The sequence below is a fragment of the Malaclemys terrapin genome, chromosome 4, assembly GCF_027887155.1.
Source record: "Malaclemys terrapin pileata isolate rMalTer1 chromosome 4, rMalTer1.hap1, whole genome shotgun sequence".
Lineage (NCBI taxonomy): Eukaryota > Metazoa > Chordata > Testudines > Emydidae > Malaclemys > Malaclemys terrapin.
This window is the reverse complement of record NC_071508.1, coordinates 22,222,334-22,249,808: the sequence shown is the minus strand read 5'-3', so window position 1 is coordinate 22,249,808 and position 27,475 is coordinate 22,222,334. Positions and strand designations below refer to the sequence as shown.

At 41.1% G+C, this 27,475-nt stretch overlaps 1 protein-coding gene across 4 annotated transcripts in view; it reads left to right on the top strand.

Annotated features, from left to right (window-relative positions):
- FKBP5 (FKBP prolyl isomerase 5) overlaps positions 1-27,475 on the top strand; it is a 48,764-nt gene that overhangs the window by 6,676 nt on the left and 14,613 nt on the right. For 2 of the 4 annotated variants that reach the window (XM_054028030.1, XM_054028027.1), the window contains exons 1-5: positions 8,699-8,846; positions 15,173-15,301; positions 16,712-16,856; positions 18,464-18,606; positions 19,783-19,897. In XM_054028030.1, coding sequence (XP_053884005.1) covers positions 15,197-15,301; positions 16,712-16,856; positions 18,464-18,606; positions 19,783-19,897 — 508 coding nt within the window. In that variant the 5' untranslated portion in view covers positions 8,699-8,846; positions 15,173-15,196. Of the gene's footprint in view, positions 1-8,698; positions 8,847-15,172; positions 15,302-16,711; positions 16,857-18,463; positions 18,607-19,782; positions 19,898-27,475 lie in introns of those variants that run through there. The other 2 variants (XM_054028029.1, XM_054028028.1) reach the window with 1 other exon arrangement.

The window sequence follows — 27,475 nt, the reverse complement described above, 5'->3', positions numbered from 1 at the left end:
TAATTCTGTGGCTTTTGGAACATCCATAGCTTATTGGAGCCAAGCTGCGTTACCCACCCTCCCCAAGTCCCGTGTCTGATTTGGAGAAAACTGAACTGACACTCATGGCATTTCCGGGCCCTCCCAAAGGAAGCATGACTTGGCCCTGCAACAATCTTGTATTTCAGTATATACAGGAATTATTGTTCACCCTGGTGCATAGGATTCAGTATCAACACTAAACCATTTATGTACACAGGGCTTAAAGTAGTCTCAGGTGTACAGCTATTACTTGGGCTGCCCCACCATAATGCCTGGTGGCTCCTGTCAGAGTGCTTAACAGTGGTGCTACAGTTTGCTGTGATGGAAAAACATTGGGTTAATTGGTAGTTACTTCTCCTCCTTGTGGTTACACCTGCAGTCTTTCTAGAGCCCTAAGTTCACCACTAAACAGTACAGACTCTTCTGATTTACAGGGAACTACTTTTACTGTGGATCTAGCCTTCCAGTTTATACCAACCTGCGTTGTCTTGTAAACACTTTCAAACATTCAGTTGTGTCTGCATCTCAGCCAGTCACTTACCACTTACATATCTCCCTCATGATTGTAGGATAAGATTAATTTACGCTTATAAGCCACCTCAGCTAGACCACTGATCTCTAGTGTAGTGGCTAGAGCAGAGGCCTGAGGAGTCCGGGCTTGTAGGTTTGATGGGTCTGTCACTAAATTTTGTATCACTTAATTTCTGTGTGCCTCCATTTGCCCATCTGGGAAATGGGTATTATTTGCTTTTCAGTTATCTCTTATGCATATTGTTTGTAAATCACCGTGAGATCCTTGGATTAAAGGTGCAGTATATGTGCACAGTATTATAGTAGCTGAGTGTAGGATTTCTAATATAACCAGCATATAGGGAGCTAGGATTCCCTAAATTACAGATCAAACCACTTGTGAGGCCCACAATTCCGCAAGTACTAAAGCGGATACTTAACCTCAGTGCCTAAAGTTAAGCACATGTGTAAGTCTTTGCAGATTGGGGGTTTAGTGATCATTAGCTTTCTTGTAGTGTCCCGTTATATCCCTGGGCTAAACTCTTTCCTATCCTTGTGCTCTCCTTACCCTATGGAATCTGTAGAGTGTATTCTCTGGGCCTGGCCGTGGCCTGTCAAGCAGCAACAGAGTTCCTCCAGATGGAGTCTTGCTATTTTTTCTCTCCTTTTCAAACTCAAACACTGGGTTTTCAAAACTCATCCTCCCTTTTGAAGCAGCCCTGAAGAGATTCCTTATCGTTGTGGATTTCTCATTTTAAGTGTTGCTGCTCTGTGCTAATGTTAATTAAATTCATGACCATCCTAAAATACTCATCCCAGATGGCCTGTGCTCATTTTCACTCTAATTCTCTGCTGAACTGCTTGCTTTGACCCCTGAGATTTCTGCTGGCTCTCCATGTCCTTGCCCTTTCCCAGGTAGAGTGAGTTTGAGGTTGGTAAATTGGTTAACAAATACCAATCTGTGGTTGTTACACAGGGAAACCACCACAGCCAGAATAGTTGCCACCCAAGCAAATGTACCCTTTCATAACATACATTTTATAATTGTACATCTAAACATATGCAAAGTATATTAGATGTTTTGCTGGAATGTGTGTATTAAAAGAATGTCTAGGTAGTCATCATTTCGAATATTTTGGTTCTTCCTGTTTATACAGTAACTTCTTGGCCATCTGAAACAGAATAGAGTCCGTATTCCCCACTTAGCAGTACTTTGGCTTGCTGTAGTGTCGCTCCTGAATGCTAGACTGCTGGTACTGAGCAATTTTTTTTTAAAGTACCTTTTTATATTTAATTTAAAACTAACTGAAAACACTCATTCTGGAGGAAAAACTAAATGGATATGGAATTTGCAAACAAAAGGGAATAAAGTTGGGGGATGATTATAATACATAAATATGAAATCTCCACACATCGAGTGGCTTTTCACTAGTGCTCAGGGTTGGCTTAATTAATCCCATTGGGAATCTTTATTCTGGATTTCAGAGGGAGCAGTGTTAGGTCAATGCTGAGTGCTTTGGAAAATCTCACCCAGGTTAGGCACTGGAGATATGCATTGTTCCTCTGGTAAATGAGGTTTGGCTTTCTTTCCGGAGTCCAGAAATGTGCATGCGTGTTCATATTCTGCACTAACACTTCGCTAATAGCTGCTCCATTCGAGGCCGTGTTTTGATTGTGGACATTGAAATAAGCTAGAGTTATTCTTAAGAAAAAGTGACCAAGGAAGACTCACCATAATAGGTGGTAAAAATAGATTGCAGCAATAGAATAGCAAGCAGTGGGTGGTCAGATATCTTAAATATTTTCACACCTTTTTAAGGATGATCTTCTGTAATCTGATGGGGCTGTCTGTTATAATGTTATTATTCCTAACTTGTGAAAACCTTTGAAATCACACTCCCTATTATTATGTATTTATATTTAGGTAGTGTTCGCTAAGCATGATGCCATAGTGTAATGCTGGGTTCATAATTACCTCCACAGTTGCCAATGGCAGGAATAACAGGTGTGGTGTACATGTTTATATATTTTATGGGAGCATCCTCACCAGGCTCTCACCCACTCAGGAAGCAAGAAACTGAAAACTGGAGGTTCAGGAAATAGCATATTGTATTGCATGTGTGTGGGGTGTCTTCTGTAACCTTTCCATACTGATGGAAATACAAAATGGGAATCAGGAGGTATCACAGGTGATTTTAAATTCCATCTCATTGATGGAAGCTATAAAATTCTCTCTTTTTTTTTTTTTTTTTTTTTTGGAGGAAAGATTGACCATGGATGTTTCTGGAGTTTTGTCTTGTGTAATACCCCACCCATGTACTTATCCGCTACACTGATACTGACTTGGACTCCTTATTCATTCTATGGGTGGCGTACCCAAGCCCACTTATCCACTGACACTTTAAAAACCCTTGCACCCCAATCTGGGTCTATGCCGGTTATGTGATATGTATGTATTTCTTCACCCTTGCAACCGATACCTGTAATCCCTCTTAACCCAAGCCTGACCCCAGATATACAGTACCTTCCCTCTTAACTTATGTATATTTAATTTTAAACATTCACTTTAATAAAAATCAACGATCCACTTTAAGACAGAATTTGTTTGTGCATTTTTTGTTATTGGCACAAGTGGCTTTCTAAACAACACCTGAATAAGTAGGCAAATTATTCTTTTAGGCTTGTACTGTACTTTGAACTGCACGTCCATAAAACTCCTATAAAATGTCACTGCTGTTGGCTAGTACTGTCTTTAGTCCATCCTTCTTAGGGATGCAGGCAGGCTTCACCAGTTTTGCTGTCTGTTGGCAACAGTATGGTGGGTACTCTTAGAGCAGCAGAATATTGAGCCATACTGTTCACTTTCTCCTACTGCTTAAATGTGAGGGTGGCTTTTTATTCAACGTATTCTAAAAACTGGTTGTGACTTGGATTCTAACTAAAACCACTAGAAAGTTACAAGAATATTAGGTGGGCAGAATGATTAGCATCTGTGGCTAGGACACATGCTCCTCATAGTAGCTGCACAACATGTACTGTGCTTCTGCGCTCTCTCTTTATTTTTAAACTGTCAGGAACCTTTCAGCACTGCTTGTTAGGTAGCTCTTCTGCTGCACTGAGTTGGTCTCTTCAGAAGTTGTACTTCCTGCCAATTTGGGAACAGACAGGGTTGGCAATAGATAGTTAAATACAGTTGTCAGGTACCGTATGCTATGATTACGCTAGCCTCTTGACACATAGTCTTGTAGTCTGAAAGTGGATCTACAGGAAAGGGGAAATTCCAGTGCTAGAGCATGGGTCCTTGGTGAAGTCTTCGCAGCTGTGCTGAAACAGTCTGTGCTGAAGCCGTTTTGTATGCTGTAATTAGTCACACAATATGGTGTGCCGTGCAGGATGGAAAACACTGCCAGGGAAGTGGGTATTTCTCAATGAAGTGTAGCATGTATTTAAGGTCTTCCCCAACCCTGCAGCCCTGGCTAATGCTGGAGTTCCAGTTATCCTTGCTTCTTGGGAAAACTGTAAAGCACAATAGGAACATAAGATTTGCCACACTAGGTTTCTAAGATGATTGATACTTTGGTTCTGGCAGTACGCGATGCTTGGTACTTAAGAGGAAGGCAAATCCATAATGCGCTTATTCAATTATTATCGTACATGGGAGGATGAGTATCCCTTTCTGTCTTCTATTTTCTTATGGTAATGGTACTGTTTAGTTGATCCTGGCACTAGTGTCTTTGAAATACTCTTTTTAGTGTTCCCTAATTAGTTTAATTGTACTTGGATTAGAAATGAAACCATGAATCTAACTATGCCAATGGCTGCCTGTAGATGGTGCTGTAATTACAAGTTCAGATAAGGTTGCAGGCAAGGTGGTGGCTGAGACTTCTAAACATAAATGAAAGGGAGCTTTGGCTGAAGAACTGCTCTAATACACCGTGAGCATTGTTGGGATTCCTTTGGCTGCTATACACTCTTTTATAAGGTGCCCGTCCACTGTACTATGTGGTTGCATTGTATGTAATCTAAACAATTGGATAAGTTTCCCCAAAAGGAGGCTCTGTGTCCTCTGTATCTTACAAGCTAACAACCTAAATTAAGAAAACATCAGCCAGGAGACTGATTGCTAGAAGAGATAGATCCCAATACTTGTTGGTAGTGGGAAGCTTTAAAAATGGGCATTTTAAAAATGCTTTTTGCCATTTGTGCATATCTTTAGTAGGCACCTGAAAAACCAACAAGTTATAGGGTTGAAAGCTTCTGAGTCACCCAGGTGTTTGACTCTCTGATGGCAGCTGTAACTTCCCAGGAAAGGGAGTGAGCCTTCACTGCTCCCCTTACTGGGAGGGAATAAACTGGAGACTGCACAGGGGCCCCTGAAAAATATATGTAGTCCTGATTTCTGTGACTCCCCTTGAGAAACAGCCAGCCTTAACTATAAGCTAACTGATGATAATCTAGAAGTACGTTGGGTTCATTTTAGCCCAGTGACTCATAATTCACATTGTTGAACCAAATGCACAATGTACATTGCAACTTTCATTAAAAAGGCACTATTTTGGTATGACTTTGTGTGGTACATTGCTGGCTTCTAGCATAATGCACACACTAGAAGATAAGTATACCCAGACAAATTTGATTAAACTAGTGTTAATTTGAAATTCATCGCTTTCCCCCTTTCTTAAAGAAGAAAAAATCTGAATGTTAGATAAGCTGAAAGCTATTCTGAAAATTACTGTACAAAGTTGTGAATCTTTGAATTCAAATTCTGGCACATCTTAAAGGACATACCTGACATATTACCTTGTTTTTAATGAAATTTTGTTTATCTGAATTAGAGATACAAACACTTAAAGGTACATAGAGAAAAATGGAGTCCCAAAAATAGTATGACTGTAATTTAAAAAAAAAAAAAAAAAAAAAAAAGAGAGCGAGAGAGAGAGAACTTTTTTCTATAGAGGCCCAAATGTAACATTTGGGCAGATGCATGTCTGATTGAATTGAAGTTTATTTGGAGCTGCTTCGTGTCTCTAATTCTGAAGTGGTTTCAGGAAGAACACTATGTGCTTTCTTGGGAACTGAGTCAGGTCTCAAAATAAATGACTAATGAAGTAATACAGTACTAAAGATTTTATTTTTTTTTATCAGATTTGCACAGCCAGGCTAGTGGAGAAATCTGTTGCTTAACGGCAACCAAGCAGAGTGCAAATTATTCTATTTATTTCATTTTTGTTGTTGTTGTTCCAATACAGATCTGAAACCCTGCAGCTGCATAATTTGATTTGGAAGACAGAGCCAGTGTCAGGTTTAAGAAGGTTATATTTTCTCAAATCCAAATTGCAGTTGGTTACTGACTCAAAGACTGTTTATCTCTGACTTCACTCTGCAGAGAATGTAACTGTAGGGACTGTATTACAGGCATCTTAAAAAAGCCTGTCACCAGGGAAATAATCACTTCTTTCCCTCTGTCCTGGTGTATGTCAACTTTTGGTCAATTTTCTTTAAAAACAAAACAGAAAAAAATCCACTTTCTCAATCAAAAGCAGGCAAAAACACATTAAACTGTGAAGGGAAACTTCAGCTGTTGCATCCACCCCCTTCCGTTTTCATTATCTAATCAACACACAGCTGCTTAATCACTTGAGTGCCATTTAATGGACAGTATGTACCTATAACTACTCAGCTAACTGACATGGTTGTGGTTTTAAAGGGACCTAAGCTCAAAATCTAGTCAATTAAAAAAAAAAAGTTACAAGTAACTTGAGGTCCTGCCCTGACTCCTTCTATCAGTTTACTTTATTTTATTGTTGTGGTTTCTCAGACTAACTTTTTTATTTAAAAAATGTTTTATTTAAAAAAATGTGTTTGTCTCCCATGTTGCTGTGTGAAGGACATGCTGGGGGCCATGGTTTGTTGTGGGAAGCAAAATTGTCTAGGCACAGGAAAGAGTGAAAATGACTATACAAAATGCTGCTAAGAGTACAAAGAAGAAGAAAAATATAGATATTCCTCTTATTTTCTCAGTTATATTAATCTTCAGTGACTTGTAGTAGTTGAAAATGTTTGACAGAATTGTGCCCTTTTTTAAGGTTTATGGTGTCCCTTGGTTAACGATGCTGCACAGAAGTAGCAAATAAAATTTCTTTCTTTAACCTATGGGAAATAAACTGCAGGAGCTGTGCATTCTTACAATGTTGTTCTTGTAATTCTGTAAAGGCAAGCATTATAATCTGTTTGGATGAGCATTTGAATTAGGTTCTGTAACACTTTCTTAGCACATGAAATTCTGAACTTAAACCTGGCTTTGAATAGAAGCTGGTTTTCTACATACCCATGTGTTGTTTTGTTTGTTTTTAAAATAGTTTTTCTTTTGTGTGTGTGTGTGTGTGTGTGTACATGTGATGTGGCTTTCACTTGGTTTACAAATAAAATGGCTCATAATACAATAAACATGGGGTTTACAGATTCCTTACTTACTGAAATCAATTTTTAAAAAGGCTACCAAATGATATTCCCCCCCCTCCCCTTAACAGCTTAGGTTAGGTTCATGGTTTTAAAACTATGCCCTCTGTTTGCTTATTCTTTTTTTAAGTAAATTATGGTTTAGGATTAAGAATCCCATGAATTTATTTTTATATAGCAGTTGGCTGTTTGCTGTCATAAATTCCTGTCATGTCTATTGGCAGTTTCCCTCCTGTAGAGGAAGATTATTATTACTTCAGACAATTCCACTAGTAAATTGTTAGGGTGAAATCTTTTTTGATTTATATATGGTTTTATGGCTAGACATTTTGTTCCTTTTTTTCTTTTAACACAAAGTCCTTTCTTTTTCATTCATACAAACATCCAGCGGAGATTTACAAAGTCCAGTTTCTACTTGGAGCTTGAAAGTCTGGCATGTTAATTTCTAGGAAGTGTGAATCAGGACTGATGTAGTGCTTGTTTTGTTGAAATTCTAGTATGTGTAATACCTGTCTGTCTTCATAAAGTAGATTATACAGCTGCATCCTGTTCTCTGCTTTGCATACTTTTCTGTACACTGGATGTTAGCAACACCTATGTAGTGCAAATGGCTTGTAGTAAAATTCCACTTGATAGTAAACACTTGGGTGGTAGCAGAGGGGTGGTTCGAAGAAAAACAACTTCAACTTTAAGAAGGTTCCACTATATTTTATAGACTGCCATTTTTTTCCATGACAACATATGTGATGCCACATGTCTGGCAGTGGCTTTAGACAGTCTGAAAAATCATCAAAGTACAGAGGAATTTAAAAAAAAAAAAAATGTCTGCAACCACAGAGCATAGATGTAGAGAACATTCCAGAAAGTTGCTTCACGGCTGAAAATTGTCTTTTTATCGTGCTTGTAATGATTGCACAACATTTTTCTAAAACAAGAGCCGAAATTCACTTCTGTACATACGGCTGTTTCAAAATCTGGATAAGAAAAGCATTTCATAGTGGTGACTAAATATTCTGGATTCTAGGCATATAGGCACAGGCCTGTAATCTGTGCATATTGTGGCATGCTTCATTTGCCTGGGTGAGTTGATTACCATCATTCTCAGTCTGGGGAGTTGAAAATGTTAAATGAAAGCCAATGTTTTCCACTGCTCACACTAATGTGCTGGATTGTGTTTGGGGAAACAACAGATTTGCAAGAATAAAAGATGCAGAAACAAGTTCTGCTTTTGATCAACTCCAGAATTCACAATTATTTAGCGGAGTTAAATATGAGGACTGCAGTCTGTACTGGGTCCTTTTTGACTAGACCCATTGTGAACTGGGTATTACTGTGTGTTCCTGCTTAATGTTCAATACATGGTAGTACAGGGGCAATGTGTTGATTCAAGGATGGAAGGGACAGCTTTAACTCTTGTTTTGTTCAGTTAGGCAGATCCTTACTGTTTCATATTCAATTAACTTGGTTTATATAGTCACACTTGAAGGGTATGTTAAGACCTCAATTTTTTTCTTGTTTTTTTTTTAAACTTGTTTGTAGTTGCTCCTACCTTACAGATTATGCTGCCATGTTAAATTGTCAGATAATCTTTGCAATGGTAAATAGCTAAAAACAAGTAACCCCCTCCCCATTCACTTTTCTTGAATTCCTAAGCAGCTTTGTGCCCACTTGCAAAGTAAATGTTAACACCTTTTTGTATTCCCCACAGGAAGCAATTTCCTAAATAATTTGTTAATCAGCTGATTTGGTGGGCCATGGAGCAGGAGAAGAGAAGAGTGCAAGAGAGAGAGAGATATTAATAGAATCTGGAGGTTAAAAACTGAATCAAAACTATTGGTCTCACCCATTTAAAAACAGTAAGTTGGAACGTGGGTTTTTTTTCCTGCATGTTTTCGTTCCTCTATCTTAGGTAGTGTTTCAGAATTAAGGGTATCAAATTCTGCAATACTGCCCCATATTAAATAAAACGCTAGACAGAGTAGAGAATGAAACACACCGTTATATCACATGACATCTAAACTTCTGTTCTCCAGTTGAGAATGTGCTTGACTTTGAACGTGTGCATGAGTTCCCGTGACTTCAGTGGTCCTTAAATATGCGCTTAAAATTAAACATGTGCATAAGTGATTGCTTAATGGATATGCAGTGGATTGGTGCCTATTCAGGAGGGAGATATCTACATTGATGTAATTTGATTATCCTTTCCTTTGCACCTGTTGTGTCTCCCCCGCCCCTCCCACATATCAACATTAAATTAATGGCATATCAGGATGTGTGGTACATCAAGTAGCATAACATTTGTGTTCTATCTAGGTGTACAGACCATCTAGAAGCTGCTAAGTAATTTATCTTTCCACTTGGCTTTAATTTTTAGGACCCTCCGGGAATACTTTTTGACAGTCTGACATTAAACCTAACAATATCCTAGTCCTGTAGTCAAAGTGGTGGTAGATCAGGACCTGGTTAGGATGTGAGTCTGTCAGAAATGCCAGTTTCCATTGTCTTAGATAATTAATTCCCTTCTTTTAGCCAGAATACACGTGGTCCCACAAAGAAAAATGTCAGGCTTCGACATCTCAAAGCCCATTTACAAGACTCTTTGCAAGAGTCTATTTCTCTCTGCCAGAAGACTTAGTTAAATGCTCAGTGAGTGGCAGATTTTTCTACCATTGCTTGTTTCAAATTAATGGAAAACGTGGCTCGTAGCCAGTCTCTCTGGAAGGGCTGCTATAAATTGCAGATAACCCTGACCAAAGCACACCCTCTTTTATAGCTAAAGGCAATTTCACTAGACAAGGGTTCTCAGGATCTCTCATAACATGGGCCACATTTTAATAGAGAATCTTGTGACCACCTTCCTTCTCGCTTGCTGTGACGCAGACCACCTCCCCTCCCATTCACAATTGTATAACATCCCTGTGGTGATGACAGTAATTGCTTATATAAAAAAGTAATACTAAGGATGTACTGAATGTGTTTTTAATAGTCTCTTAATGTGATTGAGCAACTGGAAATAAAGAGAGCCAGCATCTATTGACCAACTAGTTCTCGGCAGACAGTCAGCAACTGCTGCAGTCCTTTGGCCATGGTTTCTGCATTAGACAGTTGATCATTCTTGAGATTAGGCTGGCCTGGTGGTAGAGGTTGGTATTCGGGATTGATTTAGTAAATGATCTCCTTTCAAATTCTTCTGCCCCTGGTTAATTGGTTTTGGTGATGGGAACTGCCTGAACATTGGCATTATGTAGGCAATAAGGAAGTGCTTATTCTGTTGTGATAGGTGCTTGTTGGAATTGAGGGAGAACACAGCAGTAACTTGTGGGCACATGGAAAAATTGTCCAGTAGTTTAGAGCGCAGAACTGCAAGTTGGGACTTTGGGTTTCTGTTCCTGGCTCTGCCGCTGGCTTGCTTGTGTAACGTTTGGCAAGTCTCGTAAATCTTTCTGTACCTCATCGTCCACACCAATAAAAGAGGACAATGTGTAACTGCTGGTTTGGGGAGTTATGAGGCTTTGTAATATTTGTAGAGAACTTTGGGATCCTTGGATTTGAGTGCGGTAGAAGTGTTTATAGAAGCTGTGTGGAGAGGAAAAAAAGGCTACCTGCTTATTGGCTGGGTAAATACCCCCTTTTTGGGGTGCAGTAGGGTTTGGTTGGTAGCTTTTTTTGTTGTTGTTTGGATTAATATCCATAGCTACAGATGAGATCTTAAATACTGAATAAACCTTATGGTGGATGCCCCAAGGGAAAAAAAACCCCTTCTCAATTAAAACTAAACAAAAAATGAGATATACAGGAGTGGCTTTGTCCTAACTGCTTCTTTGAGTGTACAGTGCACAAAATATTTATAATTTAAAAAAACTACATAGTATAAAGATGAATATCACTGGAAAAGAGAGCTCTCAAGGAACACTGTCAATCTAAAATGCAGTCTGTTTTTTTTAAAAGTTAGATAATGTCACAGTTATATCTGCCACTACGTCCCTCTGCTGAGGTTTCTGGCTTTAGGACATTTAAAGGTTGTTATTTTTCTTTCCCTCTGTTGCAGTCTGGGAAACCCACAGGTAACGGGAAATTAACTAAACACAACATGCTTTTGACTTTTCTGTTTGTTTATCTCATGTATTTAACAACACTGTCTCTAGTCCGTTTCCCCTGTTAGCATGAGTTCAAAGTCATGTTCCCCTTTAAAGGTGGATGTATCCTTACCAAATGATTTCTCTACTTCTTAAACTTGAAAAATCCGTTTTCTGTTTATAAATCCCTGAATGAATGATTTCTCCCACTGGTTTCTATTAGCCTCAACCCCAAAGGCAGTGGGAAAGTTTCACAATTGTAACTAGTTTAATAGATCTGTTTTATGTCTAAACACAATTGCTTTTTAGTTCTACGTCATGTGTTTCCTTGATTACGCATTGCACAGCAGTGCAGCTACCAAAATAGAATAATGATTTTAAGGAAATGGACAGGAAATATTTTTAAAACGTCAGGCAATTCCTTTCTCATCAGGAGGTATTGTAAAACATGTGTCCTTGATGGAGAAAATTGCCTTATTGTCAAAGCCTCAGCTGGTTGCGCAATGAGTCCAGAAGAGCATGGTGTTGTTGCAGGGCTGTCTGTAATTACACAAATTCTATCCTCCATTCTTCTGACCTTGTTGCCAACTCACTGTCACTATTGTCTCATGCAGCTTGTGAGACTTGGTGTTTTTCTTAAAACTCCAGCCCATGGGGTTCTGCACATGTGTGAGAATCTCATCTTTCTTTCTTCAACAAGGGAAAGATTTTTAGCCCTTTTTTGGTTGCAATGAGAACCACAAAAACATGACCAAATACACCCTAAAGGCTAATAAAGAGCCCCACGCTTATTATATTAAAAAACCCTGGTGATTTTTTTATTTTTATTTGGCAGGGCCTGATTCATGATTTTTGAACTCTCCTCCCTCTCTTCCCCTCCCCACCCTGAGTAGTGTGTTCTTTCAGGTAATGGCCATGTCGTGTATCTTGTTTGCAGCAATGGGCCTAGCACTCCAACAGGAAATCCAGCTTACCGGGCACATTGGGCCCTGTGCGTCTCTTCTCTGCTGTCCCCACCTGAGCTGTGTGTTTGTCTTTTAAACTTACTTGAGTGTCTTTCTGAGGCCTGTAGTCCGTGAGCCGTGGAAAGCAGAGGAACGTGGAGGAGCCAAATGAAGGAGGTGGAAGTGGGAAGAGGCATAGGGCAAAAAGAATAACGTGTGGTGAGAAGAGATACCAGATCGAGGGGGAGGAAGGCAGCATTGCCAGCCCTCAGTGTTTAAAAAGCATGAGTCAGTACCCCCGATATTGTGAGACTGGCTTAACAAATCATGGGGTTTGAAACCAAAACACAAAACATGGGGTTCTTTTTATTTGACTTTTGGCTTTTGAGCCTGTCTCTGCGCAGCTGGGGGTTTGATTCTCAGCCCAGGTACTCAGACTTGCACTAGCTTAGCTTGACCTAGCGCACTGAAAATACCAGTGTGGACGTTGTGTCCTGGGCAGCGGCTCAGGCTAGCCATCTAGTCCAAGCCTGCCCAACCCCCTACGTCCAAGCTTGGGTGGCTAGCCCAATTCGCCGCTCAGTCTGTAGCATCGACACGGCTATTTTAGCGCACTAGCTCAAGCTAAGCTAGTGTGACTCTGTCATAGAATCATAGAATATCAGGGTTGGAAGAGACCTCAGGAGGTCATCTAGTCCCACCCCCTGCTCAAAGCAGGACCAACACCAACTAAATCATCCCAGCCAGGGCTTTGTCAAGCCGGGCCTTAAAAACCTCTAAGGATGGAGATTCCACCACCTGTTGACATGTTTTGGGAATCACACCTCCCAGGTGCAGTGCAGATGTACCCAAGGCCACACTTAGGTCACTTTGTCAAGCTTTCCTCTGCAGCCGTGTGGGTTAAACCCTATTCTGAAAAAAAAGCTGAGTTTTTTTTATGTAACAGAGGATTCCAGGAATTTGGACTTAAATAAAAATACCAAGTGTCTTGAGACTTGTTTTACTGCGAGTGTCAGCAACACGGAACAAGAAAAGACATTGACAGGACAAAAAGGGGGAGCAGTGGGTCTTAAAAGGCAACAAGCATGCAGAGATTTCAGGAGGTCAGCTCACTGGAGCAGGAACTATACTTCCCTGCATGTCTGTACAGCGCTGAGCATATTTTGGATATAGATCTCAATTTTTTTCAAAAAATCAGATGGACCAGGGGGGGTGGGCAAGAAGAAACAACAAGGAATCTGGGGTGGGGCTGCTGCTTTTAAAAATAGCTTTTGGTTTTGATTTTCCAAAGACACAGTAAATAATCCTCTATGGGAAACGGTTGACAGGTACTGTGGGCATAAAGTAATTTGCAGTACAATGCACAAAAAGGTTAGTGTTCTAAATAACTTTCTCAGCTTGTGGGCCCTGAAACAGCTCCTCAGTGATTGGGCTTATTTGGTTGATGGATGAGAGGGAGTTTGCACATGTATGGTTTTCCATACCTTGTAAACAGAAATGTCTACCTTTTAGGGAATGTAAGAGTTTTCTATGTTACTTGGCATCTTTAACACACCTGCTGATCACCTTGTGTTTAGAAGCTTCGTGGTTATGAGGACACTGGGCTGGTCCAAGCTGATCTTTTTGTATGCTCATCTAAAATGTGTTCCTCTCTAAGATCCCGGAAGGAATGGCTAGTGTATCTCTGACAGGGGTAGCGCTGATGCCTGTCTATTACAGTTGGTCAGGAGGCTGAGACTGTCATCCATGCCTTTGTCATCTCTCTGCTAAGCTTCTACTGTAATGTGCTACTCTTGCAATCTAGGGATGCAGAACACAGCTGTCTGTTAGCTAACAAGAATGGGACACTTGGGGCGCACAATTCTGGTGCTCAGGTCTCTGTCCTGGCTTTCTGCTCTGCTTGGGTTCCATTTCAGCACGTCAGTGGGAATCTTTCAAACCCAGAATTATCTGGAGTTCATCTGCCTGAGACTGTCTTTGACTTTTTGTCCCATCATAGCAGTTGATTATCTAGCATGCTCTTGCTGTGGGTTCCTGGTGTTAAACCTTCCAGGGCCGATGGCAAGACTCATCTAAAGGCGTTCCATGGCATGATACGCTGATTTGTGATGTCATAGTGTTGCCTCAAAACATGGCAGTGATTGATTGACAATGACAGAACATAAGGATGTGAAACCAGGATAACTTTACACCTCTCCGTGACTTCATGTAATTGAGTGATTGTGTGAGGTTCTCGCTGATCTGTATTGCTAAAAAGATCCTCAAAGAATTAACAAAACTGTTAGTAGCTGAAAACCCATGCTGTCACACAAGCGTAACTTGTAAAATCATGGTTTTTTTGGTATTTATTAAAAACCAAAAATGGCTGCAAATTTATATTGGATGGGAACAGACCACCAGCCCTACTGATGACTGAACCTGATGATATTTTAAACAAAGAGTTCTCCACCATGCTTGTAGCTGTTTCATCACGTCACACTGACCTAACAGACATTTTAGGCTTCCGAGTGACACTCCTGGAATCCTACTATGTAGATTGCTGTGGTGGTGAAGTCATATTGGCTATTCAGAGGAAACCTTGCATGGAGAAATCTGGCTTTCATTGACTGTTTAAAAAAAGTTGTTCCCAGTCACTAACCGTGCAATGGGAGGTCAGATTGGTCTAGTCCTGTTTGCGTATACAAGGTAGATTCTGAGTAACAGCCGTGTTAGTCTGTATCCGCAAAAAGAAGAACAGGAGTACTTGTGGCACCTTAGAGACTAACAAATTTATTAGAGCATAAGCTTTCGTGGACTGGGCTGTAGTCCACGAAAGCTTATGCTCTAATAAATTTGTTAGTCTCTAAGGTGCCACAAGTACTCCTGTTCTTCTTTTTAAGGTAGATTCTGTGTTTTACGAATTTTCTTTTTAACAATTTGTGGCTCGTCCTCCATAGAAAGGGATGTTCCACTTTGCATATGTAGATCAGTTTTATGCTAATAGATTTTCTTTCCTGCAAAGGTCAAATGGGAGAACTTTGTAGTTAAGTTTCCTCTGTTGTTTTCCTGAAATGTTTCCTACCTCTCTCTGCTGGTGCTCTAGCACTGGGCTCCTCAGAGGAGCGTAGACCTGTGAAAATACAAATTGCCACTGAGCATGGTGTATTGTGTGTGTTTTGACAGCGTCTGTGCTTGTGAAAGAAGACCATGACAACTGACGAGGCCACAAAGAATGAAGGAGAGGTCCAGACAGCAGCTCTTGCTGAACAAGGAGAAGACATCACACCCAATCAAGATCGAGGGGTTCTGAAGGTGAGGTCATCGCCAAAGCTAGTGGCACAGTTCAATAGCTACTCTCCTAGAGCACGTACACACCTGTTAACTGTCTGAATGTTAGTGTCATGGGTTGTCTTGCAGCTTCCAGCACAATAAAGCTGAGCTTTTCAAAGCTGTCTAGGGGATTTCGTTGTCCAATTCCCTTTACAAAAATAGGAAGACTTAAATGGCACAGAGACCACAACTGCAGTACAGATATCAGCCTTCACTGTGAATTTCACTGCTAGCGTATTTCTAATCAGATCTTTAGTAGTACATCCATGCAGTATAATATATATGTATTACTCATAAGCTTTTCCCTAGATCTAATTTCTATTACTTAAATCATCTAGTCTGCTGCTCGGCCCCTTTTCCTACTGGAGGCAAATTCAGGATTGTTCCGTTGTATATTTTCGATTGCTTCATCCTATCGATTGAATATAACTATTTCCCCAGTGATATCTCCTCTACGCACACTCCCCGCTCCTTTTAGCTTAAGAACTGCCTGCTCCAAACAGTAGCATAAAAGAATTTTGCCCAAAAGCGAATGGAATGATTTTACCCCATGGATGTGGCATTACATTGGCAGCAAGTAAATATTATTTTACTGACTAGATTCCTAAATATGATACTTAAACACAACACACATAATTGTAAAGCCTCTACAGCTCTCTCTATTGAGGCATGTAAAAATCTCCATATATGTGATGGAAACAACTAATGCTATTTATTGATTTTTATTTTGGGAGGACAAATTAATAAAAGGCTATTTAAATCATTACCTCTTTAGATTTCTGCCATCGTGAGTTGGAAGACAGGGTTGATCTAGAGATCTGGTTATGGCAGAAGTTAGCTTGAATAGCCATGGCCATTGGGAGGCTGAATCAGCATCCCTAGATCTCCATGGAAACGGCTATAAAAACATGCTCTGGGTTCAAACGTGGCATTTAAAAAAAAAAAAATCTTCCCTTGAATATACCTGGGAAAGCTCAGCAATTTTACTTAAACACTGCATCAGTGGCACTACTTAAACTTAAAAACAAGACCATGTTGCTGTGCTACCAACTATGGACCCGCTGGCTGGTATGCAACACTCATTGGGCTTGTTCTCTGGGATTGCGACTGTACAAGGAACTGTGTGGTGGGCGTTTTGGTGCGTTGCTGGAACCACAGCTAGGATGAGGTTGGTGTACGACAGCACCGCCTTATTCTTCAAAATATGCTTTGTTATGGGAGTTTGGAGTTGTTGGAGAGAGGGGCTATGCTAGAAACACTTAGTTGCACAGTTGTGTCTAGAACCTAGACGTTTACCTAGAGTAGAAGAACTGTGGGACTGTCAACTGAAGCCGCCTGTTTGTTGAAATGGACTCTTACCATCTTCATCCTAGTTGTCCTTCTCTCTCCTAGATTGTGAAGAGGCCAGGTCATGAGGACAAGTCCCCTATGATTGGAGACAAGGTTTACGTCCACTATAAAGGAAAGCTGGCCAATGGAAAAAAATTTGATTCCAGCCGTGATAGGAACGAGCCATTTATTTTCAGTTTGGGAAAAGGTAAGGAGTGAAATGGAAATGCAGTCTCAGGGCTCCAAAGTGCATTTTCTCTGGATAATATCTGTTAGAGAGAGCGCATGATTAAGCGGAACGAACACAAGACTGGGAATAAGGAAATTTTAGGTTGTAATCTTGGTTCTGTCGCTGAGTAAATGTGGCTGTGGGTGATTCAGTCACTTTGTGTGTCTGCTCAGGACCCCTGGGGTGTTGAGATCATATTTTATTAGGCCCAAATTTTCAAATGTTTCCTGATGTTGGGTGCCTCTGGAAATCTGACTGTAGGTGTCTAATATCCAGCAATTTACATTAAGTCAGTGGTTGATGCTTGCACTCAGCACCCCTGAGAATCTGTCTTTGGGTGCTCAAAATCAGATCACAATGGAAATAGAGATTTCCTTTCCCTCTAATTTTGTACACTGCTTTACCTGTTCCTGCTGTCCACATGGTTATAGCCGCTTTCAAAATGGGTTTTTCAAGTGTGCTTCACGTTGAGTGTGACAGGATTTGAATTGCATACCTGCCTATTTGTATCTTTTGCAGCCAGTGGTAACCGTTATATCCCCCAGCTTGAATAATGACTGAAGAACTCTCATGAAGTTTTAAAGTTCCTGTTGTCAGGCAGATGTCACTAGTAACATAAACATGGGAAGAGTGGGGCTATAGTGAATTAAAAATATAAAGGAGTGATTTCTAATTAGAATGCTTGCTTTTCAAAGCAGATCTTCCAGGCAATTTGGTTTTGGCCTTCCCGGCCTGACCCCTTCATGAACAATAAATGGAGTTACGCTTAGATAAATGAAATTCTACCTTCTGTTTGCTATGTGGCAGGTTGAGAACAAAAAGGAATTGTTTTGGAGTACATGGGTTTTAATTATTTTATTTTTTTAAATTAAGGACCACGATTTACTAAGGGCCTCTATTTACTAAGATTGCATCCCCCTTTATGGCCCTTAAGCTTACAGAATGGAAACATTTGCTCCTGTAATGGCTTACAGCTCCAAAATCCTTCTTTAGAAAGTGGACTGGAGAACATGGACCAGACTCGTGGATTGTGAAGTTTATGTAACTCTGTCTATAGAGTTTGGGATATTAGGCCAGAAGAACAGCTCAGTGCAATAGTCCTTCCCTCCTAGAACTCTGCTGTAGGGCCTTTCATGCAAGCTTGTGGGGAACTCGTGTGGAGCTGCCCTCCGCTCCCAGGGGGTGTCAGCACACCCCTTTGTAGCCACTCTGCGCATATCCCCTCCACAACCCCACTCTAGCACCTAAATAACATAGAGTGTTATGCAGCTGCTCTGTGTTGGGGTGAAGTTCTCCACTAATGTGGAGGGGACTGCAGCAAATTTCCATGAGCTACTTTTCTGACGTACGCTTCAGAGTGTCCCTAGATAATGATGACAGGTGGATCTGATGGATTCCTTGTAGTAGTTGAGTTGTGTAGCTGTTGTGACTCTTATTGTATTGGTTTCATGACCACAAGTAAAGACTGTAAATGCACTGATATAGCAGAGCATTTGAAAAAAGAAAACGGACTGTGTCTAAAACTTGTTTTTGGCAATTTCATGTTCTAAATCATTCCTTCATATTAAAGCATGTCCTTCTCTTAGGCCAGGTAATCAAGGCATGGGACATTGGGGTTGCCACCATGAAGAAAGGGGAGATCTGCCACTTGCTGTGTAAACCAGAATATGCGTATGGCTCTGCCGGCAGCGTCCCAAAAATCCCTTCCAATGCAACCCTCTTTTTCGAGGCAAGTATGTGTAAGAGTGTTGGTATGGAAACTTCCCTCCCTTGGGGCATGCTGTTAAAAACCAGTTCAACAAAGCAGTTGGCTTCTTGAATTGTTTTTCCCCCCACCTTCGGCAACTCATGCCCATGCTTTCTCAGAAACGTCTAAACTGGAGAAGCAGTGCCCAAACGGGATCTGAAAAGAAGTCTTAACTTGGAAGCATATGGAAAACACGGACACAAATAGGACACAGACTCTGTGTGTGTGTGTGTGTGTGTGTGTGTGTGTGTGTGTGTGTACACATCTATAAAATAGGGGGAGGGCAGGTCAAAAATGTTTTCATGTCATAAAAATCCATTAATGCCAGTGAGCTAAACCAAAATGAGAATTGGCATGGAGCAGCTGTTGGTCAGCCAAACTGAGCACAGTGTGTATGTGTTCATTTGGCAAAATCTTGCAAAAACCTTGCAAAACCCAACAGAAGTAAAGCATCTTTAGTTAATTAAGGCACAGATTGTCCCAGCTCTGGCTGCAATTGATTGTCTTGGAGAGCCATTGGCCTCAGTGTGCCTGTTTTCATTGTCAACAGGCTTAATGGCCTCTTTTTTAGTGGTGCTATGTCTGGTCAACAGAGACGGAAAAGGGCAACAGAAATGATTAGGGGAATGGAACAGCTTACATATGACGAGAGATTAAAAAGACTGGAACTGTTTTGCTTAGAAAAGCGATGACTAAGAGGGGGAGATGTGATAGAGGCCCATAAACTCATGAATGGTGTCAAGAAAATGAATAGGGAAGTCTTATTTAGCCCTGTACAGAATGCAAGAGCCAGTGGTCATCCAATTAAATTAATAGGCAGCAGGTTTAAAACAAACATAAGGAAGTGTTTCTTCACACAGTGCATAGTCAGCCTGTGGAACTCTTTGCCAGGGGATGTTGTGAAGGCCAGAAATATAATCCAGCATCACTGTTTGAATTACACCCTTACAGGATTAGTAAACTCTAGTTTTATTCTTTCTTTGTGCTACTTTTCAGGTATTACGCACGTTCCAGTTTTTAATAAATCGGACCTGTTACCTAGCTTAGAGCTGGCTTTTATGGGCTTCTTCCATTTGTCAGCTGAATTGGATTGATTGGTTTTCCACAGCTATGATCAACTGTTGCTTAGGCTACCTTTTTATTTATTTATTTATTTAGATCGAGCTTCTTGATTTCAAAGGGGAGGATTTATTTGAGGATGGAGGAATCATCCGGAGAATCAAACGGAAAGGGGAAGGATACTCCAACCCAAACGAAGGAGCCACCGTAGAAAGTGAGTACCGGCTTGGTTGCAGGCATAACTAAGCGCATTTTAACAGCCGATTGCAACTATGTTGGTGAGATGAAGCCTGTGTAATAGAATTCCAGAGGATTTGCAGCACTGTAGCCATCTCTGACGACAAAGCAGGTTGACAGAGTTGTTTCTGAGGAATGCTGGGAGGGTCATCCATCATTGGGTTGCCAGTCTGTATTTTGTTCTGTCTCTGTGTGACCAGGTCAGACCCTGCAGCTGTGCCAGAATGGGGTTCCTAAAGCACATGGTCTAGCTCAAAGACCGGAGTGTGCCGTTTGTCCAATCGCACACAACGTATACATGTAGAGGACACTGGCCATGGTTTGTGGGGTTTTATGTGAAGACAGGGGCAGGAGGAAGTAGAAGAGAGAGGCAGTTAACTCTCAGCCTGTGAGTGTCAGCATTTAATATGTTAACACAATTCTTCCTTCCTTGGCCAATCCAGAGCCCCTGGCTCATAAGGGTTTAATGGAAAGCATTAAACCGAGACAGCAGGCAGGTGGTGATGAAATGGCCACTGAGGTGTAACTCAGGCTCTTCTCTCTGAGTCACCCTGGTCCTGCATTCTGTCAAAGGCCCCCGTCGGGCTTTGATAAACAAACCCGATACTAAATTGTGCAACCAGTTCTCCTTAGCTTGATGTGGAAACTTGGAAGAAAATTAGCGTGTACGGTATGAGAGTTCTGTCTCCTGTGTTGTCTTCCTTTATTCATTAATTTTTTTGAAGATTTTCCATTCTCGTGTTGCAGTCTGAAAGACACTGTAATGCAGGAGGGGACAGTGTGTAGGCTACTTTGTATATCCAAACTCTGGATTTTCTTGTGTATATGTGATTAAAAATCTCAGCCTCAATTTAGCTACTACTGTAGCTTTTACTTGAGTCCAATATTTATTGATTGATGCATGCATGCATGTCTTGGCCTAAACTAGGCAGCTTTCTATGTTCATAGTCCTATACAATGTTTGGGTTGCATCCATAATTCAATTAAGTCTTTTCTTTCCCTCTCCCTGTGGCCAGAATACTACTGCTAACTTTGGATGGCTCTAACTGGAGGGCATAGATTAATGAGAAGGATCTACTGAAGTCAGTACTATACTATGGGCTTAACTGAAGTCCTAATTTGGTCCCAAAGTAGTGATCTGAAATCCCATTCAGATTTCTTATAGCACTCTTTCCATCAATATGATGGAGTAATTATAGCTTCTCTTCTAAAGCAACTATTTGATGTGGGGTGGGAGGCTAAAGGAAGCCAAGTTTAAAGAGAACAATTGAACCATAGAATGAGAGTTACACAGCAGTTATGGCAGTCTTGGCCATTTGAATGGCTAAATTGTACATTTAGGATTAGCTGGTCACCCTTCTCCCTATATCAGAGCTTCTGTACAGTATGAGTTTATGAACCTTTTTGGGAGGGGAGAAATTGATCCAAATTGTCACATTCACCTTGTTAAGCCTGTTAATTTCAATGTCTAGTCCTTTAGTGGGACTGATTTTAGAGAGAACTCCTTTGGACTCTGTTAATTTCACTCTGCCTATGAAATGTTTTGGGTCGTGGTTATGTGCACTGAGACAAGCTTTGTGTAAAGTTTCAAGCTTGCTTTATTGTACCTAAGGGCCAAGTAAAATAAATAAATAAATCAAAATAGATACCAGTTTAATAGTTCTAAGTGCTGCATTCCTTTTTATTACTTATTTTTTGGTTTCATTTAAACATCAAAACCCATTATGTTTTTGGGTGCTCAGGAAGTTTGTAACCAGACACACAATTATCTTTATTACGCCACGAAGTAACAAATAGAACAAAGCACTGTTCTCATTTAGAGCACAGTTTTTGTTTTTAATCACTATGTAGTGGTTTGATTTGTCAGAAAGAGGAAAAAATATCAATGTAATCAGCAATTTGGCTCTTCCTTAAGCATAGATTCTAGGGCCAGAAGGGACCATAGTGATGATCTAGTCTGACGTCCTGCATAGCACAGACCATAGAACTTCCCGAAATAATCCCTAGAGCAGATCCTTTAGAAGCATATACAATCTTGATTTAAAACATCCTGATATAGCAGTTCTTTAAAGACTCCCTCAGACCGGTGGTTAGTAGTGGGCTTTTCTCATGGCACATGATTCTAAATCCTCCTTTAATTTTTTTTTTAACTACACCTCTACCGCGATATAACGCGACCTGATATAACACGAATTCAGATATAATGCGGTAAAGCAGCGCACCAGGGGTGTGGGGCTGCGCGCTCCAGTGGATCAAAGCAAGTTCAATATAATGTGGTTTCACTTATAACACGGTAAGATTTTTTTGGCTCCCGAGGACAGCGTTGTATCAGGGTAGAGGTGTATTTAAAAGGTACATTTTCTTCTTAGCTTATTGCATTAATTCGGACACAGGCATAGTCAGGATAGTGGAGATTAATGCCCTCTGAGGCAGTATTGCATAACACATGCAGCCTGTGCAAGGCAGAGGTCAAGAACCGTTTACTAATACTATTCCCAAAGTTGTGCTGTACCAGCAGTTTGGTTCAGAGCAAGTCACCAATGTGGCCTTCAGTTTCATTCTGATCTAACTAGCTGCCCAGGGCCTGGGTTTCCTTAAATGTGCTTCAAGGATAGGGGCACATTTAGACCTGGAAGCCTCCTAAAAACAGTATATTGGTTGCTACCGTGCTCGCTCTCTCTCTATGTCTCTGAGTGCCCTGCTCTAGACTCCATGTCTGGCACAAGGCAGTAGGATCAGACACAGGTAGTGGGATTAGGATGGCACAAAACCAGAAGAATAGCAATGATCTGTCATAATAATCTATTTTCAACCAGACAGCCGCCACATTTTCACTGTTCAAATATTTCCATTGAGTTCTAGTAAAAACCCCAGTATTAACTCAGAAACTAGTACAAAGGTACCTGACATCACTGCTATAATTAGACTGGAAGAAAATGTGCATTTACCAGAACTGACATCTCTGGGTTGGATTTTCAAAGGCAATGTTATTAGCTTGAGTTATAGGGCATAATTCACAGTCCCACTTCCTAAAGCACAGCCTGCAGTAGAATTTTTGCATTCCAGCTTTTGTTACAGCCTTTTTTCTGTTTTAATAGGAGTACAAATTGCAGTCAGCACATCGGGTTCATGTGCCAGCCACATTCAGAACACAGCGTTCTGTGCTCTTCAAAACAAAATCGCTCTAGGCACTGAGAGAACAATAAGTCAACGCTGCAGCTGAAGTGATGTTCTGCAGCCGGGCTGGGGTTTCTTGCTGTGTAATCCAAGTATAACTGTATCCAAACGATCTGCTTTAGATAGCTCTTAAATACACTTGAAAAACAGAGCAGGAGACTTTCCTGTTGCCATTACATTTCCATATAATTAAAATGGAATAAAAACTACTGTGCTTAAAAAAAAAAAAAAAAAAAAAAAAAAAAAAAAAAAAGCACACTTGAATTCATAGCAAGTCTGTGAAAGGCCAGCTGGAAGCTTCATGCCATCTTGTGCGTCCTAGTCTTAAAGCTCGCACCTTAGATCATTGTCTTCTCATGCTGGCAGAGGCTGGCAACAGATTAACTCTGACTGCCATACTGCCAAAACCAGGGATCTTACATCAGACCCTCAGAATTATTCTGGTAAAGGCAAGGATTTGGGTAATTGGGAGCACTTGTTTCAATGAGCCCTCTTTTCCCTCTTAAGGCAGCATGGAACTGGAAAAGCAAGGAGCTCCCTCTCCGGCTCAGTCTTTTGGCTTATTCCCGACAGTGATTCCTGCCGGTTTCAATGATTATAATAACCTGGATAGCCCCATTATTGTGGTTGGTGTTTACAGGCAATAGCAGGCCAGATCTCTGCACCAAAGCAAAGGAGAAGGGAGGGTTTACGTGATACTGTAAGGTTATCAGGTTACTTGTTTTCAAAATGTAAGCTGAGAATTGGTGTGGGAGTGTGTGAGGTGCACTGTTTTTTGTTAAAGCAGAAAACCAAGGTGACTTGGCGGTAGTGGAAGAGTGTAGGTCAGGAGTCCCCGTGCTTTTGGCTAGGGCTGGCTGGGATAACAAGGATTCCTTTTCACAAAAAATGGAGGTTTCAAAATCTGTTTGTGTTCCCCACAGACCTTTTGAACCCTTTTGTGAAAAAAAGGCAGGGGGGGAGGAGCCGGGGCTTGAACCTGGGTTTCCCACATCCAAGGACAGTGCTGTAACCACTGGGCAATTGGCTATTCTGAGGTGCGGTGTTCCCGTCTGTCTCTTGCGCTCTCGTTTTCGGACCCGAGAAACCTTCCCAACTAAAGTTTCATTAAACTGATAACATTTGCACAAAAACAACAAGGAGTCCAGTGGCACCTTAAAAACTAACAGATTTATTTGGGCATAAGCTTTCGTGGGTAAAAAACACAAAGTTTGCACAAAAAGAAGAACAGGAGTACTTGTGGCACCTTAGAGACTAACAAATTTATTAGAGCATAAGCTTTCGTGGCTGTAGTCCACGAAAGCTTATGCTCTAATAAATTTGTTAGTCTCTAAGGTGCCACAAGTACTCCTGTTCTTCTTTTTGCGGATACAGACTAACACGGCTGCTACTCTGAAAGTTTGCACAAAGAGTTTCAGTTTCACGGAATTGGTATTTTCCTACAGAAACATTTAATCAAAAACTTCCTGACCAGCTCTCCTCTCTCCAATTGGTGCCCTTTCATAGCATTCATATAGGGTCCCTCATGCAGCAGTGCGATAAGCCAAAAATCAATGGATTTCCTGTAGCTCTGGCTTGTGGGGTAGGGAACTGTGACGTTTAGGGGATCACTCAGACCAGTGAGGAGTTCTGTCACTGCCTGTCCGGTAACTGGATGCCTTTATGCCGTGCAGTGTTGGTTCAGGTCCCTCACATTGGTAGCCTTCCCACAGCAAAAGGTCTCAGCCTAGCTTCTACCAGCCTAGTTACTCTTTGCAGGATGATACCTGCAGCCCATCCAGTCCCGAGTCTCCCTAGATCCGTCCTTCCAGAGCTCTTAAGTACCAGACACTTGGACTTTTCCTCTCTCCTTCGTCACCCCTTCCCCCAAATCAGCCACCCTGACACCGCTTCTTTTGGGATGCGTGCTCCACGCAGTTTGCACACCAGAGACCTGATTGGGTAAAAATAAACAAAAAGTTTAGTTAATACAAATCCCCCAGACTGAAAAATGAAATTGTCAGGGAAGAAAATAAACCGAAAGACGCAACCTTAGGCTTTATGCTTCCATGTTAAATAAAATCCCTTTTCTAATGCAAGTTTCCTATTGCCTGGGAACTGTTTCCCAGTTTACCCCTAGACCTGGATGCCAAACCTCAGACACAAGCCTGCTTTTTAAAAGACTTTTTTCTCTATCCATGGTGTTTCCATGTTTATTCAGAGCAGAGGAAATTCCCTCTTGACTTGATAGCTGAGGATGTCTCAATGTCTTCCGGTTAACTCCTAGTGGTCCACCATTGTCCTTTCCTAGGCTGCACAATCAGTCATTTCTTGGAACTGCGTTTGTGTAAACGCCTGGTTTAGGAGCTGCTCCTCTCCACTTCACTGCTCCCAGCCCTGCTGCAAGGGGTAGCGGAATGTTGCAACATAGATTATGTGCAGAGTTTTGTATATACACAGATACATAAATTCATAACCACCGTCTGTGTACGTATCTCATAATGACCCTCCAGTTTAGAACACTGCAAGCGTTCATAAAATACAGCTTGCCATCAGTTGGTTCAGCTGCTCATTTTGGGGAAGGTTCAATCTTACGTTCTCCCCTTGGAGTCTCTTGACCCTGATTGTCATAGGATCTCTGTTGCCAATTGCACAAAACTTGTCACATTGTGCTTTCTAGTTCAGTGACTGGCCAGCCACGCACTGGCCTGCTGTTCTAGTTGTTAGCTATAGATGACCGATGCAAGACGTGTCCCGAGGCTGTTGGGCAACTCCAGAGCGTCATCACAATCCCTGTCCTTCTCTGCAGTATTCCAGGTGCAGCATCAGTGCTAAGGGTGTGGCTTTAAGCTGGTAAAGATGCATGTATCTCTCTCTAGTGATTGCATTTTGTAAAAGTTCCAGGTGCCTCTAATTGTGATTAAATGGAAACTGGATTAGTCATCCATGTTGTGGGCTGGAATTTCCCAAAACCACACAACAGTGCAGATGCAGCGATAGAGAGTGATCTGTCTCATCAGAAGGCTGTTTAACTGCTGTGTGCTGAACCGGGGTGGTTCCCGCCTGGCAGAGGGCACAAAGCAAGATAACCTCTGCATGACAGAGGTTTGCCAGCTCTCTACAAGAGAGATCAGTAGCTCTTCCTTTGTGTCATTATCTTACTCCTATTTGTCCTGTTTATCAACCTCTGACACTGAAATGGATTCTCCTTCAGGTTATCCTGGAGAGCATTTTAGTTTGATAGTTTCTATCTGTTCCTTACCACTTGTAGTAACTTTCCTCGTGGATTGTATTTTCTAAATGGACAACCTACCCTAAATTCTAAATTACTGAGGGGCAATCTTCACTCATTGCTTTCCACAACCATATAACTTTTCATGAGTGATGTACCCGAATGCTTGGATGCTAATATCTAAACTGTATTCTTAAATGTATTCACCTAAATTTGAGTTATTGCTGACTATGCACTATATATAGCTTATGACTTTAAAAACCAACTTTGGGGTTGTGGATAATCTAAGCACTATACCCAGCTGTACAGCCACTCTTTTCTTAACCTGTGTACTAGATAATTTTTTAACATTAGCTTTAATAAAATGTATAAATCTATTAGCCCATATGGGAAACATCTGAGCTGGTGCAGCAGCACCTGCAGAGCACGCCTGCAGAGTATGGTGCTGATTTAGGATCATTAGAAAGATGTGACTAGAACCAGAGAGTTTTAAAGATTGGGAAGGCCATGGAATAGATACGGTTGGTCAGATATTAGGTAAAAACACTTTTCTAACCTATTTAAAGATCAAAACTAACTTTAACTGGCTCTCTCTCCCATGGTACCGCTACATTCCAGTTCGGTATCATGTTTCTCAGCTTTCTGAAAAAAAGAAAGTTAACTTGTGATGGTGACTGGTCAATTAAACAAAAAATTATAATTAATTATATCAATCTTTGTAGACAACTTATCCTAAGTGCAAAAAAAATGTCCATGCTGGGGAAAGCATCTGGATAGACAGATTATCCCAAAGGAATGGGATTTGACCTGGAAAAGGGGACAGGCAACCTCCGTCTAGCATGATGAAAGAACATTTCTTTAAGCTTCTGCTTCAGTGGCATCTTACACCAGTCACCTTAAAAATATATATACGTGCCTGAATGGGGATAAACATGGGGGGGGGGAACAGTTGTGGTGAGAGAGGAGATTCTATGAATATATGATGGCCATGTCTAGTCATGAGAGCATTGGGATAGTTTGTAACTTGGGTATTTATTACGAAACCTCCTGGGGCTTTCTAGCAAAAATGGTCCCATGAAAGGAAATGGAGAATTACTCTCTCATCTGCTGGGAGCTGCTGGGCTACTGATAGCCTCTCACTGGAAAAAGACAAATAGTCCAGCTGTA